Here is an 18,682-nt window from a genome sequence, read left to right on the forward strand (position 1 = left end):
AGATAATATAGATATCAGATATACCTTAATTATTATAGATCTACCCTGGGGATTTTTCAGTTGACCACATTTCGTCATACGTTTTACCGTTTTACTATGTTTGTAATGTATATAAGCTTTATAAAGGCATTTTCACAAGCTATAACGAAATTAGAAATTCGACATTGTAAAGATAATGTATATTATGGTACGAACATTTGAATTTTTTTTTATATAATATCTGATGGATTTGTACTGCTTTGGTGCATGTTAAGGGAGGGTGTTCATTAGCAAAACTTTATCATTCACTTGATCATATTAAAGTATCCGAATAAAACTAACCTATATAACAATCTATATGCTATTGATAATCTGTAAAGAGCTTTCGGACTATCGCTTACAACTGATGCGTATAAGTTCATTTAAGATATAAAACTATTGCAATACCATAATAATAATGATAATATGCAACACTTGGCTAGAGTCTGTTAATCTGGGGATAATCCAAGATAAGTAAGTGGCCCCATGGTATTAGTGGATCAAAACTTCTCTGGTTACCATTATGTTTTAGTGATTGTCATTGTGGAAACCTTTCAACAGACAACCCACTTAACTAATGGAAATTGTCGGTAGTAAGGATTCAAAGATTTGCTCATTGGTCTAATCAATATTTTATTCCTTTGTTACAGAAATTATACAATAATATAAGTTTCCGAAACAAGCTACAGCCCATACTAGTCTAGAAACAATTTGTCTCCTCAAATTATTTGATCGAATAAGTTAAATAGTCTTAAATAATCTTCTAGATTCACATTAAGTTGCAAGAAAAGAAAAGCATAACGATTTTACGTAGTGAAAGCTAAGATAGTCATAATCAAAACTAATGCAAACTCTGCTCACATGCACTATCTTTCGAAGGAAACAGAAATGTTGAATATAACGGATTTGTCTAGATTAATATAGATCAGGAAAGATAACTTTGATAAATGTCGAATCGTTTCATGTAGTTTTCATGTTTGCTATGTTTCAAAATTCAAAACCCGATGTTTTTTTTACACCGTTAGACCTTAGAAGCGGATACTGGCAGTTGCATAAATACAAAACATTATATTAGCCTATAATAATCTTATAGAACCCTTTCGAAACGTCTGATGGTGCTTCTTGTTTGAGGAGTCCATTACTATAAAAATGTATGGCATGTTTGGTTAACGGAATTGTTTTGCTATTGCAATTGCCCATTGATATCCCCAGCATAAAATGCATAGTTTGGGTGAAATTGCAGGAACCACAGACGTTTGACTGAAAATTGGACGGTGCTATCTGTTTCCCGAATACACATAAACGTTCTAAAAAATAACTCTTTACAATCTTTTTTCAGGGTGGTTGAATCCTGGTGGTCGAGATCATGACACCACTGGTAGAAATAAATACCTGAAGGTCTGCGAGGATCTCGGTGTTTCCCCGGCGTCGTATTTCCTCAGACATATTCAAGACAAAGAAATGACGATGAAGTTTCACGGCCTGGGGAAGAACAACACTAAAGCGATCTGTATTCCACTTGAAGTATGTAAACAATCAAACTATTTCACCTAATAAATTGAACATTGACAAAGTTAAGGACTGTATAATGATAAAAATAAAGTGCATTTAGATATATACATAGGGAAGATTCAGCCTTACGGAACCTGCCGATGATTGCCGAAAGGCACTTATTTTCATATCTGTATTTTTCAGACAAATACTCAAATAGAGAAGTTAAATCTATCAGGGAATGGAATAGATACTGATGGAGCTTTATCTTTAATCAGAGTTTTAAAAGAAAATTTCTTTATAACTGATCTGGTAATTTTCTGCTTATTTTCGTATACGCCCTCTTTTCTGTGGGCTAATGAATAAAAAATTCGAATAGCAAAGACAATTCCGTTAATCAAATTCACATTATAAAGTATGGCAGAATCGAGAATAAAAGTTGTGTGGTAGTGGACTCCTCCAAAGGGAAGTACCATCAGGTGTTTCGAAAAGAGTAAGCATGCATGGTTTGCTTCGCGCGCGACAACCCCACTACCACAATGGCAAAAATCATCAGATACAACAAGATCAATAGCCATTTCCATTTGTACACAGCCTGTAACACACGGGGGTCATGTCAGTCACTGCGCCCCTCATGAAATGCAATTATACAAGTTTCCTCGATACATAATCTAGAAAATCCCATATGAACGTCTTAAAATTTATCCTCTATAATCTATTGAAGGTTTTAGCAGAGAATAAAATAGGATCTGTGGGAGCTAGAGCTGTGTGTGATTTACTCTTATCAAATAGAACTTTAGTCAATGTTGATCTAACAGGTAATGTTATAATATAGGTCGGGCTTCAAATACACGTGCATCAGTTTTGTAGATGAAAGGTCTCAATCATTTTTTTATAGGGAATGTCCACAAAATTTAAAGTTTTACAGTTTCCGTCAGGCTGAAATGTTTAATCCGTTGCAGAGCACAATCGGTACATTCACGGTAGACCGTTTGCATATGGACAACTATGGCCCTTATATTTGAATGCATCCCAAATGATACTAGAGTATTTGTATTATCCTTATTCCGTAAATACATAATATGAATACACTTAATACTGTAGGCGTGTCCCGAAGATGAGTATCTATGGTGTACTTTTTCAAGACGTTACAATATACAGGTCACTATTAAGAATGCGCGTGCATGATTCTTAACAGCGTTATTTTCTATTACAGGCAATAAAATAGACGATAGTACAGCAACATTTTTCCACGAAGTTTTAATAGTACGTAAGTCACATTCAAAGTACTTGTATGTATTTGAAAAAGAGGCAATGACTTCTAAAAGTCCTCACAAACTAATTCGAAGACAATTCATTATTAAATAACTATAATTTGCCATTTATGTGGTTTTCAAAATGATATTTAATGACACTGGCTGATATTCATTTCAGAAAAATCAAACTCTCAAAAAGCTTAGATTGAATCACAATCGATTTGAAGAATCTGCAGCAGTGTTTTTTAAAGGAGCACTAATGGAAAACGAATCTCTGGAAGTTCTAGATTTGAGTTGGAACCATTTTGGAACGAGAGGTGCCGTCTTACTTGCCGAGGGTCTTCAGGTAAGCACCAAAATCTCCTACTGTTATTTTTTAGTCTAACGATAGCAGACTGCTATTATACAAATATAAATATAGGTATTTTTAGACCGATAGCTTTTAAAAGCAGTCCATGACGTATACGAAGTCATTTCGAGACAGTCTTCGAAGACACATTGTGGCTGTGCAAATAAGATTCGATTTTCAAAATAAGTCAGATCAGAGTCATATATTGGCTCTTGGTCTAGGTCTAGGTCACTGTCTCGTGAATATCTGGTGGAATTTTGTGCTGTTCGTTGATCGATTTTGATCATTCCCAATAATGATTAATTTGACTAAAGTAGATACATAGTTTTAAGTGCCTGTTTCCTATCATACAGGAGAACGTTGGATTGAAAGAGTTCTGTATATCGATGGCTGGTTTAGGTCGAGATGGGGCCGAAGCCATTGGTAAAGCATTAAAACATAACAGAACTTTGCTGGAACTCGATGTCAGCTATTCAAGAATTCCATCGGAAGGTGTACTATTTATAGCATCTGGCATCAAAGAGAATGACGTGCTGCAAGTCCTGAAGGTAAACTTTATTCTATTCTAAGATGAAAATCTTCAAATGATTGCGCTCCAATTATATGGACGATAATACTTGATACCACTTTTCATTATGCCATATTTACTCACTTATGATTGATATACTTCTACGTGTGAAAAGTTCATTAGCTGCTACCATATTGTACTAGTATGTTGTTTGGATTTTGGTTTTCGTTGCGGTTCGGATTGTTAGTACTTTAGTTTATTTACACATAATAAATCAATTGACGAATATATCAAGTGCGACAGTAAATTGGATGAATCTGGAGTATTCAGCGCATCTCAGACGATTCAAAAGGATATTGGTGTGCTTTATCAGATGGAATATACCTATCCGTAGTTCTTTTCAAAATCAAAATCTACATGGAATTCACAAACCATCATCTGTGTAAGTTCCACCAGCTTAACGACAACTACCGAGAGCTTTTTCAATGTACATTTTTTTCTTAAATTCCAGTTGGGTTTTAACCCTTTTGGAGCGGAAGCAGCCATGTCTCTATTGAAATCGTTAGAAACAAATGAAAGTAGTGCCATTAACTTCTTGGATTTATCAGTAAGTACCATCTGATGTTTCTGGCCATTTTCCTTGGTCTTACATTGCCTTCACAGAAATGATTGCTGCAAACAATTTCAGTGTCACATTTAGTTCAGTACCATATAGCCAGCGCCCATATTACACAGCCCTGCGTCTCACTTATGTCTTATACACTACTTTAAACTCTTGCTCTGAGCACATAGTGCTTGGATTAGCTTCTGTTGACGCGATATTAAAACAGGAAGTTCCACTCAAAATATGCACTCAGATAAGCCAAGCAGATGGTATATTATTATACGGAACACAGTAAGCCTTCAGAAATATTCAGAAATCCTCGTCAAGATGCAGCCATCTATATCAGTTTTGAACGACATTTTGATGACGACACGTGTATATTGTGTTGAAACGTTATGTGCCCAACCTTATTAAAGAAGTGTGTTATATTCCATAATATTGTCTTGTGTTTTGTTATAAGCCACCTATATTGATATAAGATGAAACCAAGAATGTAAAAGTCTATCATTGATTTTATTTCAGAATTCTCTGGTGAAGCGGGAATTCGTTGAGCTGTTAGAGAAGCTGACAACATCGAGACCTATACACGTTCTATATGACGGTGTCCTACCAGAATGTCAGCACGCCAGGATCCCCCTGGACGAGATGGTGAAGTTCAGACAAGATACTATTGGTGTATTTAAACAATATGTCTCACAATGCGGTTTGAATATTGATGATATTTTTAAGTCAGAAGAAAATCTTATTAGTCAGGATGAATTTAGAAATATTTTAAAGGTAAATTGAAATAGAACATTGGCTACCAAACTGTTGCACAATCCAGGCTATCTGGGTGGATGTAAATATATAATAGAAAAGGGTACTAATATGGAACCAGCATGGTCCATCTGTCATGATTGGGTGCATCATGTCCAAACCACACCCCCATTCGTCATAAGACCATGCCAAAACCCGTATTCGTTATACAATGGGTTGGGTGTAGCCCGACAAATGTTGCCCTATCCATTCCTCTGACGTGATATACTAATGGAATACCAAAAGAAATGCCAAATATGGCTTTTATCATCAGAAAATTCTCAAAAAGTAGGATTGGAATCGGAGCAAAAACCATAAAAATGATCGGTTCGGATTGGTAGTACATGTATTGCTTTTTCTCGATATCTCAATTTCAGATTGTGCCAGAGCTAGTATTAACCAAAGAACAAGTGAATATTTTATGTAAGAAATTAACAGTGGATGGTCGGATAGACATCAGGTACGTAATAGGAAAATTATTCTGATTACCTTGGTATAAATGTGAATTTTCGGCAGTGGGGGTGGAGAGGGGGTGTAATTCCCCTTGACCATGACCACACAGCTTCCCCTAACACCTTATAATCAATAGACATGCCTCTGACATTCTACTAAGGTCCGGAAACATGTCGCATAGATACCTAGGCTTTCGCAGTATTCTGATAAACCTTTCTTGCTACAAGGACTATCCAAACTAAAATGAGTTGCAGAGTGGTGCCATGCCAACTATCTTATTGTATTTTTCAGCAAATTGAGACAACAAACTGAAGATGTAGATGAAAACCAGACTTAACATTTCCAGAGCCAGTAGCATACCTTGTACATATTGTAATAAAACAAAATAAAAGATTGTTAAGATTGACTGAGGTTGACCTGTTCCACTGTTAAACTAGTTAAAGGGATTGCAAAGAGTATTTTTAAACCTTGTAATGTGTGTTGGAGACACTGAGAGAATGGATTTTCAACATGTGCATTTAAACCAGGCCTTTAATAATATAAGGGCCTTTTGCGAATTGGTGCAGATCAATACTATCAATGTCCCCAATACGTTTAATAAAAAAGTTTACCAAATCCCCTTACAATCCATTTGACTGTGCAAACTATAATCACACATCATTGTGAGACTCGAATGTTTTCCAATTCAGATCCATTTAAAAGCAAACACCAAAATAACAATAAATAAGAATGGTAAACTGGCAGTATTGACTGGGGAAGCGCGAAAATGTGCACCCTCAGATTGGCAAGCCCTTTTAAGCGTAACCACTGCGCATTATACACGCAAATATACTGTAACAATCATTTCTTACAAGAACCCGAATTGGCTGTTATTTTTCGGATAAAATTAAATCTCAGATTGAGACTCTGGGAAGAATGTGCTCCAATCTGGAACTTTAGGTGTGACAATTTCCAAGTTTGTCTTCTGTGAGAATTCCATGGCACCAATCGCGAGAACGATGGACACAGGGTCCCGAGCATTCGGCAATACTCAACACTTTCCGTAAATCTGAACCTGTTGCAGAGCGCTTTTTGAACTTTGACGGTAGGCCGTTTGGATGATCGAGTTATCTTGGGTTAATCTCCCTTAACCTTATGTTTAGTCCTAATATATCTTTTTAAACTGCAAACGGCCTCCGTGAAAGTAATGCTAGCGCTCTGCAACATAATCAGCTTACGGAAACTGCCGAGTATTGTCGGAAGTTTAAACTGTTGACACTTAAAACCCCGGATTTTACAAAATGGACTCGTAAATTTCTCAGCTGTGGACCTTGTTTCTACTCGATTCAACAAGTCAGGTATTATTAAGTATAAGAGGTATATATAGCAATTTCACTGGAATATTCTGTCTCTAGTATATCTGTAGGCACAACCGTACCAGTATCTTCTATTATATCTTGATGTTTCTTTTTAACATGGGAGTTATAATTATATACAGTTGAAAAAGTCTTCTTACAAATGTTACATTCTGTTCTTTCAATTCGCTTCTTTATAAAATGAGATTTTGCATGAGAATTCAAAGCACTAGTGGATCTAAAAGCAGCATCACAGAATGAACACTGATAAGGTTTCTCTCCAGTATGAATTCTCTTATGTATTGTTAAGTCACTATTATCTCTAAATGATTTTCCACAAACATCACATTTAGCAGGTCTTGTATCCAAATGACTCTTTCTATGGCTGTTTAGGTTACTTTTACTTTTGAAATTCTTTCCGCATATTTCACAAGTACAGACTCTTTCTCCTGTGTGAGAGCGAATGTGTCTACGTAAATCACTAATAGATGCAGTTCCTTTGTTACATACATGACATTTATACTTGGTTTCTCCAGTATGTATTTTCATATGAGCATAATAAAACATAGATCTAAAAGACTTATTACAGATATCACAATGATAAGGTTCTATTCCCTCGTGTTTAGTTAGAATATGTTGTTTTAAATATTGTTTAGATCCAAAACTCTTCTGACAAATATCACACTCAAAATCATTCATCTTGGAATTTACACTTTTCATTGTGCATGTATGGGTAAGCATTTCTGGCTTATTTGTAAAGACTTTTAAACATGCTTGACAATAACAATGATCCTTATTAGGGAAAGTTTCCACATGAGAATCAAACGTAGCTTTTTGATCAAATGCCTTTCCACAAATCAGACATCGGAATTCTTGTTGGTTTTTATGAGTTTTCATATGGCGTAAATAACTTTGATTTCTTTTCAGTTCCTTCCCACAAACATCACATCTATACATTACTTGACTCTCACTATGCAATTTAAAATGTTGCTCAAAACATGATTTTGTTAAGAATCCTCGACCACATACAGAACATTTAAATTTCTTTTCTCCAGTGTGTCTCAATAAGTGAACTTTCAGGTTAGAAATTTGAGAAAATGATTTATTACAAACATCACATTTATAAGGTTTCTCTCCAGTGTGTGTTCTCATATGTTTGTCATGATCATTGGCTCTCTTTGAGACTTTACCACAAACACCACAGAGTAGAGATTGAAATTGATCCCCACATTGATGCTGTAGAAAAATATCTTTAGATTTAAAAACTCCCTGGCATGAAGGACAAGACCAGTGAGGCACTGCCTGGAATTTTTCAAGGTGATTTTTATAAGCTGTTATTTGCCTGAACTGTTTTCCACAAATCCTACATTTCTTATCTTCATGTGAAGTTTTATGACTTTGTAACAGACTGTCTGATTCAAAAGATTTACTACAAACATCACATGTGTAAAGTTTCGAAATATTTTCCTCTGATTTTTTGGTGGTACTTTCACAAATTTCCAAAATTTCAAGTTTATCATCTGTAAGTTCCTGTACATGCAGGTTACTGACAGGATCACCAATGTTAAACTGTAGTTCTGTCCTAGTTCTCTGGTTGCTAGCTGAAGGGTTTGACCCCTCCACATTAACCAAGCTAATATCTGAGATCTCTATGAAGTGATTGTCGTATTCATCGTTTTTGTGTTCAGAATTCAGATCTTCATCATCCTGTGCCACTATTTCACCACTGTCATCAATCTGTTGGGATTCAGAACTCGCTGTCATCTGAAAATATAACCAATATACATACAGATTTAATGCTGAGCTGTTTCTTTAAAACATTCAAAGTCACAAAAACTTCAAATTTGATAAAGCAGAGTTTATAATGTTGACGATTTACTAAGATTAGAACAATAAAATTGATAAGTTTTTCCTAAAATCGTCAGAATTATTTCACCTCAAAATTCCAGTAAGAAATGACAATTAAAATACTACAACAAATTAAGGTATTGCATTTTCTACTGCATCAGTTTAACCATTGGGTGTGTCTTATTGAAAACATCAAACTTGTAAATTGGAATGGATCTAACGTAGGCTATATGTTGTGTCTTAGGGCTACTATCAGCTTTCTAATTCTACTACTTCCTAGTCTTTGATAGCAAATAACTAGGCCTTTCCATCAGATACCAAAAAAGGGTAAGCAATTTATCATTTATTGGATAACATTTGATAATCCGTAACTTTCAAATCAGCTACAAATATTAAAACTTTGAAGAAAAATTATTTTATTTTCAGTGGCAGTATTAGTGAGTTTTATACAGTTTATACTAGCTTTATCTTGATATTACATTAACTTCTTTGAAATACTTTGTTTAAACTATGTGTTCATCAAATTATACTATTTGGCATCTTTAATAATGACCTCTCCCCTGTCCTGTGTTACAACGTATTCAGTAGGTATAGAATATTCAGGATGAGTCAAGAGATGAAGAGATTTAAAAGCTACAGAACTGAATTCTTTCAAACACAAGTCACATTTAATTATCTTTTTATACTGTGTCACAGAACTACTGCGTAACATTGTCATGTGTTTCTCAGAATGTACCCTCATATGTTCTTTTAAGTTACTTTTGGATCGGAAACATTTTCCACAAACTTCACAAGGAAAGGGTTTCTCTCCAGTATGAGTTCGGAAATGTATAGCCAAATCTGTTCCACTGTTAAACGCTTTTGGACATATTTGACACCTGAAAGGTTTTTCACCAGTATGAATTCGAATATGAGCAGTAAGATTAGATTTTACACGAAATGTTTTATCACATAATGAACAGATGAAAGGTTTGTGTTCGTCATGTATTTTCAAATGTGTTTTCAAATTACAATTACTAGTAAAAGCCTTTTCACAAACATCACATTTATAAGGTTTTTCTCCTGTATGGATTCGAATGTGACGTTTCAAGTCGTTTTTACCGTAGAAAGCTCGGCTGCATAGGTCACATTTAAAGGGTCTGTGCCCTGTATGAATTCGGAGATGTGCCATTAAATGGTGATTTTTTTTCATCACCTTCCCACAGACGTTACACGTAAAATCTTTCATAAGTTTTTCAGCTTTTTCCTCAGTCATTTTTTTCTTTGGAATTTTCGTTTTCATGGTTTCAATAATTTCTTCATGAGCAGCTATCTGTTGATGTGCCTCATCTAGATCAAAATTTTCAATTGTTTCATTTTCATTGTCGCTTTTTTCTTCAATTTTGACAATTTCCATATTTGGATTACAGGTGATAATAACAGAGTCTTTGTCTTTATGTATATGCAGAGAATCTTCCGTTTGGTCCACATAGGTTTCTTGAAGTGAGGCATTGGAATGGTTTTCAAAGGCCAATAAAGCACCATCAGAAGTCAAATGCATTGAATTTGTTCCAAGATCAAACTTTTCTGAAGGAATATCTTCAACACTATCCTCTACTAATTCAAAATAGTGATTTTCAGAAGGTATTTCTCCTTGTTTTAGTGAAATTTTGTTGGTCACCTCAGAATTGGTTGTATTTGAGCAATGCTGAGAGCTGGTAACAGGGCCATTATCAACATGTTCAGGGCCAATATCATCATGTTCAGGGTCAATATCAACACATTCAGGGCCAATATCACCATGTTCAGGGCCAATATCAACACATTCAGGGCCATAATCAACTGTCTCCACTTTCTGATTGTGGCTAGCAGAAATTGATGTCAAAGAACTAGAATAAAGCATTTCATTCAAATGTGAATTTTCACTAGTTTCAGTACTATTAATATCTATAGTTCCAGAAGTAGATTTAGGAATTTCGGACGTCTCCTCTAAAGTTTCATATGTTTCGGCAATATCCTCACTTAAAACATTGTTTAATAGTTCCTCACTATTTGATACATACACTGTTATAGAATTTCCTTCATTTGCAAGACGCTTGTTATCTGACGACTGAATTCGATAATTTATTGCAGAGGTTGGTGTAAAATTGTCAGGGATAATCAAGTCTATCTGCTGTTCTCCGATATGTTGTTTTAATTTCTGTACTAATAACTCTGTACCAGTCTGAAATTGCAAATTAACAAAAATTATTTAATTGACAATTTTCAGACTAGATACAGAGCTAAAAGTACAGATATTAAGGTTGAATATGCCCTAGCTTTCTACGTGAACACAGACTTATGAATTGTGTGATCATTGATATTTTTAATAATATCAAAAAAGAGGATACTTCTTGCTTTAAGAATTTTTTTTGCATGTTACTCTATCAAAATAGCTCAGTCTTAAAAATATTTTTGTATTACATTCAGTTTTTAGTCGCAAATGTGTGATGTAAATTGGCCAACAATACAACTGAATTTGTTTTTTGACCAACTCGTTTTAAGCATATATCCCATATATAAGGGAGCGAAATGAGAGAGGGATAATTGATGGAATGGAATAAGAAGTGGCGAAAATGAAATAGATTTGGGCAAGTGGATAGGGGCAATAAGAAATAAACCTCATGCTACTACTGTGTTCTCACCCCTCAAGCCTACACCCTTGATATCATACATACCTTATTGTGTGGTACACCAGTAAATTTCAGACATTGTTCATACAGAATATCAGCTGATAAATCTTCAGATGATTTTAATATTTTATCATAATTCTCACTATTTAATACAGCTAATAACGCTTTCTGACATCTAGAAATACAAATACATTGGAGTTTTATTTCTTACTGTTTTACATCTTATAAGTATAATATAGCTATCCAAATTGTTTTGAACGTTTTTAGTCTTATACCCTCAATTTCGTTTGTTATAAGTACCTCATGTAAGTTTTTTTTGCCCCTTTTTTCTGCACATAACAGTAATTGGTGTTGCTGGAGTTGCCACAAATGTTGAAAGGGTTTAAGATCACCCAGAAATTGGTTTTATCTTTCACATGAAATCTTACCTTATAAATAAAGAATCTAGTTTACAAATACTAGCTGCTTGCATCAATTCTATTAAAAAATCATCATTTATTTTATGATGGAAATCAAATTCATCTGTATATACCCATTTTATCATAGCATAGCATACTTCATATCTCATATCTAGAATATACAATATAGCATATCATAGCATACTTCATATCTCATATCTAGAATATACAATATAGCATATCATAGCATACTTCATATCTCATATCTAGAAAATACAATATAGCATATCATAGCATACTTCATATCTCATATCTAGAATATACAATATAGCATAGCATAGCATAGCATACTTCATATCTCATATCTAGAATATACAATATAGCATATCATAGCATACTTCATATCTCATATCTAGAAAATACAATATAGCATATCATAGCATACTTCATATCTCATATCTAGAATATACATTATACAATATAGCATAGTATACTTCATAACACATATCTTGAAAAATCAACAAAAATATCATCAAATGGAGATAATATTATTGGACTAACCATTATTGGACTATTATTATTATTATTAACCTACCTGTAAGATCTAACATATCTATAGTATCAAACTGTTCTACACCCCAATCATTACCACTAGCAGCTAATATCAGTTTGTGGGCTTTAACTTGAGTTCCACCTTGTAACATTATAACTATATCACTGTAAAATAAAATCATTTTTAAAATCTGTGAATAGAGCTAAGCTCATCTGACTGTTAACTCAGTGGAGTATCTTTGAATCATTACGTGAGTGGGGCAGTCACAGTAATGGAGATCACATGCAATTCTTTCCCTATGTGCAATGTTAAAAAATTTGAAATTAGGGGGCCAAAGTCAGGCCAGCCTTAATTCTAATAAAATTGGGGTAGTGTCGCACATAGAATTGAACAGAGGATTTTCCCCATACTTCCTTATATTGAGGACAGACTAACAAAAAGTGGACTTTACCTGGGACTGATATCTAGGCAAAATACCACATCTTAATTGTCCCAAGTTCTTGTTTTGAAATACACGATAGTAATAAGGTCTAGAGTAACTATTTTTAAAAGAAATGTTCGTGTAAATCTCCATTGGCCTACTAACCTAAACATAGAGTTATTAAATAGATCAGCTGTCAGTAGTTGTAGTCTAGCTGATATATTGATTTCACCATCCCCACCTCCTGACTTCACAGACAACATTCTCTCATATTTCTTTTCTAACTCTACAATATGGCTCTTCAATTCTTCATACTCAGTTTTAACTTCTGCCAATTCTTCTACTAATGCCTTAAAGTCTGGAAAAAACAAAAAAAATACTTTATAAATTTTCACCAACAGCTTTGAAAATTGAAGAATAAAAATGGATTTTGTTCTTTGTAAAAAATGCAATTGAGTTGATATGTTCATAAAATTCATTAACATGTTCTTAAGCTGTCTGCTGGCTTTCAGAACTCCTATGGCGTCCTAATGTGATAGCTAAAAATGGCTATAACTAAAAGTGTAAGAGGCTTGGTAAATTTCAGCTATTTTTGTACTTGTTCAGTGGCCATGGCGGGGTTACCCTTTCCACCATTTTGGACACGACACCACATTCACATTTATCAATAGGTCGCTCGGGAATTCTATTTCTGGTCATCATATGACAACAGAAGAGTCAAACAGAATGAATGGAAGGGGACAAATGATCTCTATGATGGCCTATACTTCAACCATTGTTTAATCATAACTTGGCTTGCATTGTCAATGATTTGACAAGAAGAGGACAAGACGAAAGTTTGAAATAATGTATTACCGGGTATTTGTAAATGATCATCCCTTGAACTCGTACCATTTTCATCGGCCATTGTTGATGTTTACAGAGCGTCGGTCCCATCATTCCCGGTATGTCTTTTTACAACCGAACAACAAGCGACACACTAGAAAGAAGTCCCATTTTACATTTAACTATGCGATTTTTTTGATAATTTGAATTCCTGCTTATTTGACATTTAATATCTAAAATATTTCAAGTATTATGAATTCGTATATTGTTAATTATCCTTATGAATTTTCACTATTCTTGTGGACCTCAAGAATGAAGTTGGCGAAAAATGTACTATTCGGTAGTTAAAAGACACCCCTATCATCCTTGTCACAAAAACAAACTCGGGAATGAAAAACTGTTAAAAATGGAAAATATACAAGATGTGAGCATTGAAACTTGTACAGAATCGAAATATTTAAGGCCGTATCGACTCAGGTATAAGCAGGTAATCTTAGACGCCTTTGCATTACGATTAAATTGGGGAGAAAAGTCCCTTTGGCTGTACTGACGGTTACCAACCAATCGGGTGCAATGAATTTATCACATGATTCGTTCTACTTTCAATTTGTTTCCCCCTACTTTCATTTTCAAAAACTGTCAGAATTGAACAAGTTTTTTAATTCATCGATAAGTCCCATATTTATTGAAAAGACTTTTATTGATCAGGAATTTCATAAAAAGAAAGTTTTATCTTTAGATATAAGTTAAGATGCAATCAAATACCAAGATTTCTCCTGCCTCTGTAGCAAATTGCAAGATCGTTTTTAACAATCTCTCATCCTTGTAATCCGAGATATTTGGGGAAGAAAAGCTTGATGCCTATACTGCAGCTTTAAATACAGAGTTGCCAATGGCTGCATATGTTGAAATCACTTAATAGAAAAAGGAAATCGAATGGGGTCCCTTCAAGACAGAGTTAAATTTTGTAGTTAAAGTTAACAAATAACATTTCAATGACTAGATTTTTTTATGTTTTTTCTACAGAATGGTAGAGAGAAGATATGGGACGTCATGGATACTGGAGATAGGTAGGTTAAGGTCAAATTAGATATTTCTTTCAGCCTACTTGTAAATCTAACTGAAACTGTCTCAGGACTCTCATAGCAAGAGCAAGGTGACAATAAAACTGGAAACAAACTCTTCTAGACTCAAAGATAAATGTTTCATTTTAAGATTTTGGTATTTAAAGTCTTGGTAATTCTGTCATAATCGTATGATAATCCAGAAACATTGTCACAGCTGTTTTGTAAAAGTCATGGCAATCTGGCTTTAGTGTCTTGTTTTAGGGTATAGTATTTCAGATGTTTTTTTTTATATTGCAGTGTATCAATACTGGTGTACAATCCTTTTAGAAAGGTTTTTATATTTGTTAAACAATTCAGACCAGGTACTTTATCTTTTATTTTTTCAATTTTTTTTAATAAAAATTTGGAAATGTATAGAGGCACAGATATTGATTTAAATCCTTGACATTTGAAAAAATTAAAAATCTGCTCTAAGTTATTATTAAAATTGTAGAAAAGAAACAGAAAAATAGTGATACACGAGCATAGATGACCTCTTTTGATCCCTTAAATCCGAGGTTCTTGTATTCTTTTTCAAACCTATTGATTGCAGACTTTCAGTGTTACTATAAATCTGTCTATATAGTGCTAAAAAGTTATAAGTGTTCTTGATACACATATGGTTGCTACATTCATATCAATTTTGGGACTAGAATGATGCTAGTTAACAATTCAATTCATGGAAACTAACTAACATTGACTAAAGTTTGAGCCAAATGGCAGTGTGCTAGAAAAGTGTGCTGTGAATCCTAATATTCTCCTTTATGTACGTTTGTATGGTTTTCATTCAGCTGTTTATTCCTGCAATTCCAAAAAATATGAAGAAAATGGGGTGAAGAAAATAGACCTAGAGAAATATCCTGCTAAACTGGGCGTTACGCATGAACTATGTGCAGGTCTGGTTGATAAAGACTGTAGTGTTATAGAAATAGCTCAACAAGAATTACTGGAAGAGCTGGGCTACAAGGTCCCCTTGTATAAAATAGAAAAGATAACAACTTTTAGGTAAGAGAACATGAAATCTGATGTTACCAGATTTCTACTAATCTTTGTTGAAAGACTGACTGGAATGGCTCTCTTGCATAGTCCTTTGGTTTTTTTTCTTTTCATTCCTAGTTTTTATTGTTAAAGAAGATTGATGATATTCGTTCATGTTCTCTACATTTTGACGAGGCTGCAACAATTTTATTGTACGAATTTTGATACTGGATATTTAATTGTAGTCTGAATGAATTAAACAATTAACTGTTCTTACTTTGCGGCTTCAATTGTTGTCTGTAGGTTTAATTAGGTTGATGACAAAATTGATTACTTCCCTTTACTCATTTTATGCAAAATCTTTGATGTTCAGCGTTCCTTAGAATCTGTGGGTCTTTACACAATTGTTAGTATTTTTTTTGCCTCTTTAGTATATATTTTGCTGGATTTCTTGCTTTGAATTTCGTCATCTCATCATCGTCGTCTAAGTCGAAAGTTTACGTTGATCCCGACATTATCTTTGTATATTTTACTTAACAAAATATAAACTTGAAACAAAATTGTTAGTTATCAATTGTGTATTTTGATTAAGACTGTTAATCCAGCCCCTGTCCCCCTTCCAAAGAATACTGGGCTCCGCCCAAATTCCGGCTCTTTCCGATGTTATTTTCATGTGAATATTTTCAGATCTGGTGTCGGCGCTAGTGGTAATCTACAGACCATGTTTTACTCTGAAGTATCAGACGTGATGAAAGTCAATGCTGGGGGAGGTCTGGAATCGGAGGGGGAACTGATTGAAACAGTCGAAATACCAGTAACTAAAGGAAGAGAGATGATATATGATGAATCTATCAATAAACCGGCCGGGATGATGTTTGGTCTACTCTGGTTTTATGAAAATAAATATAAACCATCTGGATATTAGGTTTATTATAGGAATATTTTAATTTTAATGTGTTTTATAATAAAAACTGTTTGTTTTGACATTTTTTCGTTTATTATCCTCGAACCATTTCTTTATAAAACTAGCAGAAGTGGTACCTAATTATAATAATTATTTAGAGACTATGCTTACATGAATATTATGAGTCTCATCTTCAAACAAATGAAATAAATGGAGTTTTACGTCCTACTAGTCTTCACCATGTGGGCTAATGAAGACGGCAACGTTATGCAATGTGCAAACAGGGATATTTTGCCAGAATGGCGGCATTTGCCTACTCTTTTTCGACACGTCAGCAGAAAGCCAGCTTCAAAATAGTAACGGCGGTTGTAAAATACAATTACGATATGATATGATGTAAACATTATTTAGATGCCGGATGTACTTGAAACTCCGATACTCAGTGGTAGTTTTGGATGACAGTGTTAAAATTACACCCTAGACTACCCCTGTCATATTTCCATCCTAATTTATTCCTAATAATTTACCAGTTTACCTTGAATACCAGAATATTAGTCGGTGTGAAACAGACGAGGGTCGGGCTAATGAATGTTATTACTGAATTGGTACTGTTGTAAATTATACCTCGGGCGGGGCAGCAAAACATGGTGAAAACTATAGTCTCTGACACCAAGACTTCTACTGTCTACGCCGAGGCAATGCGTATACAAAGTAGGACTGGATGATAAAGGCTGGGTGATAACGCAGTAATTATATAGGTAATGTGTGAAAGAGTAAACACTCCCTGCCGTGATAATTAGCTAGTTTGAGTTATTAAGTGTCGCTGATGTGAAAGAGTTTGTCTTGTGCCAGCTGAGAATGAGGCTAGAAAGGAGAAAGCAGAAAGCAGTAATTGTGATGAGATATCATTAAGAAGACAGTTATAATTATAAAATGATTGGAGTTTTACGTCCACCTTTTCTGCACCTAATGAAGACGGATAACGACATGCATTCTGAAATGAGGAAACATTTGCCAGGGAAGCGGCATTAGACTAATCTTTTTCTATTTCCAACTGTCAAAGGATTTTCAACATGCACAGCTTGTAACACACGGGGCTTCAGTTTATTTCCCCATCTAAAATTAACAGACGCTACTTCCATATTTGCATATAAGACCCTTCATTTTGTTATCATAATGGTATTGTAAAACTTGTGATAATTTCATTAACCCATTTCGGAAATTTTGATTCTGATTCTGATTCTCAGACGATCAAGATGTCTTCTTGTGATTTTATTTCTGTGGAGAACCCCCACTTACCGTCCATGATTTGCCGAAACTGTTATGCATCTCAGGATTATGAATCGAAACATTGAGATTTATATTCTAAGAAGATTGTATGCTATCCTTGCTTTTCAACTTTTTCAACAATATTTCTTTCTGCGAACATTCAACCTCAAGGGGTGCCTACGAACTTAGTCGGAAACAGGTGAATAATGAAATGACGTCATTAAGATGTCACGTAGCCTATTCTGAGCATCAGGTGTTAATACTAAACGTCACGTGATAATTGCTATTATTAATGTAATATTATATCTAGGTATATAACAATCTTCTGGATAATAATACATTACATCATACCATTTCTTATCATATTACTCTTCTTCATCATGGCACGTTTTCTACTTCTCTTTTATACGATTTATAGTTCTTAACCAATCGTTTACACTTCTTAAACACACGTGACCTAGTTCTTCAACACACGTGACCAGGTTCTCCAGAACACGTGTTTGCTTTCTGATTGACACGTGCAATCAAACTAGAACGATAAAATCTCAAACAGTTACAATTTCAAATTTTAATGAACTGCTGAGATGAAAATGATAATTCTGAAACTTTAGCAACGGGATTATCTCCTTTAACAAATACTAATAAGCGGTTGTGATCCTTTAATTACTATTTTCGATTTGATATTTTGTCCTAAGAAACGTATCAAAACTGTTACTTCAAATCAACGGCATACATCAAGGAAGTCTGTGACGTTCTCAGAGGCGTATCTAGGAAACATCAGGTGAGGGGCCGAACAGAGGCCACAAAATTTTTCAGGGGGCCATAGGTCATTCTTTCACTATCCAAAGACGGACCAACCTCTTTTCTGCATGCCGAACCCCTTCCCCTCGTGGAAACACCACTGGATGCGCTCACTAGTTT

At 34.5% G+C, this 18,682-nt stretch overlaps 4 protein-coding genes across 4 annotated transcripts; 2 read left to right on the forward strand and 2 right to left on the reverse strand.

The window, feature by feature from the left end:
- Positions 1–1,407: 1,407 nt before the first annotated feature.
- Positions 1,408–3,150, forward strand: LOTGIDRAFT_115874 (hypothetical protein; the record flags this gene model as incomplete). The annotated part of the gene is made up of 5 exons (XM_009054535.1): positions 1,408–1,542; positions 1,714–1,821; positions 2,234–2,327; positions 2,726–2,775; positions 2,944–3,150. Coding segments are annotated over 5 exons (594 nt in total), but the record flags the coding sequence as incomplete, so codon positions are not given.
- Positions 3,151–6,817: 3,667 nt separating this feature from the next.
- On the reverse strand, positions 6,818–9,884 carry LOTGIDRAFT_115653 (hypothetical protein; the record flags this gene model as incomplete). Its single annotated transcript, XM_009054536.1, has 3 exons — positions 6,818–7,507; positions 7,769–7,984; positions 9,393–9,884. 3 exons carry the CDS (start codon positions 9,882–9,884, stop codon positions 6,818–6,820), a joined length of 1,398 nt encoding a protein of 465 aa, XP_009052784.1.
- A 179-nt stretch (positions 9,885–10,063) lies between these two features.
- Positions 10,064–13,586, reverse strand: LOTGIDRAFT_159829 (hypothetical protein; the record flags this gene model as incomplete). The annotated part of the gene is made up of 6 exons (XM_009054537.1): positions 10,064–10,859; positions 11,353–11,482; positions 11,736–11,877; positions 12,301–12,422; positions 12,845–13,037; positions 13,535–13,586. Coding segments are annotated over 6 exons (1,435 nt in total), but the record flags the coding sequence as incomplete, so codon positions are not given.
- Positions 13,587–13,872: 286 nt separating this feature from the next.
- LOTGIDRAFT_150029 (hypothetical protein) lies at positions 13,873–16,569 on the forward strand. Its single transcript, XM_009054538.1, has 5 exons — positions 13,873–13,991; positions 14,531–14,574; positions 14,869–14,933; positions 15,402–15,615; positions 16,276–16,569. The coding sequence occupies exons 1-5, from the start codon at positions 13,911–13,913 to the stop codon at positions 16,511–16,513; spliced, it is 642 nt and encodes a 213-aa protein (XP_009052786.1). The 5' UTR covers positions 13,873–13,910; the 3' UTR covers positions 16,514–16,569.
- The last annotated feature ends 2,113 nt before the right edge of the window (positions 16,570–18,682 follow it).

The sequence above is a fragment of the Lottia gigantea genome, assembly GCF_000327385.1.
Source record: "Lottia gigantea unplaced genomic scaffold LOTGIsca_22, whole genome shotgun sequence".
In the NCBI taxonomy this organism is placed as follows: Eukaryota; Metazoa; Mollusca; class Gastropoda; family Lottiidae; genus Lottia; species Lottia gigantea.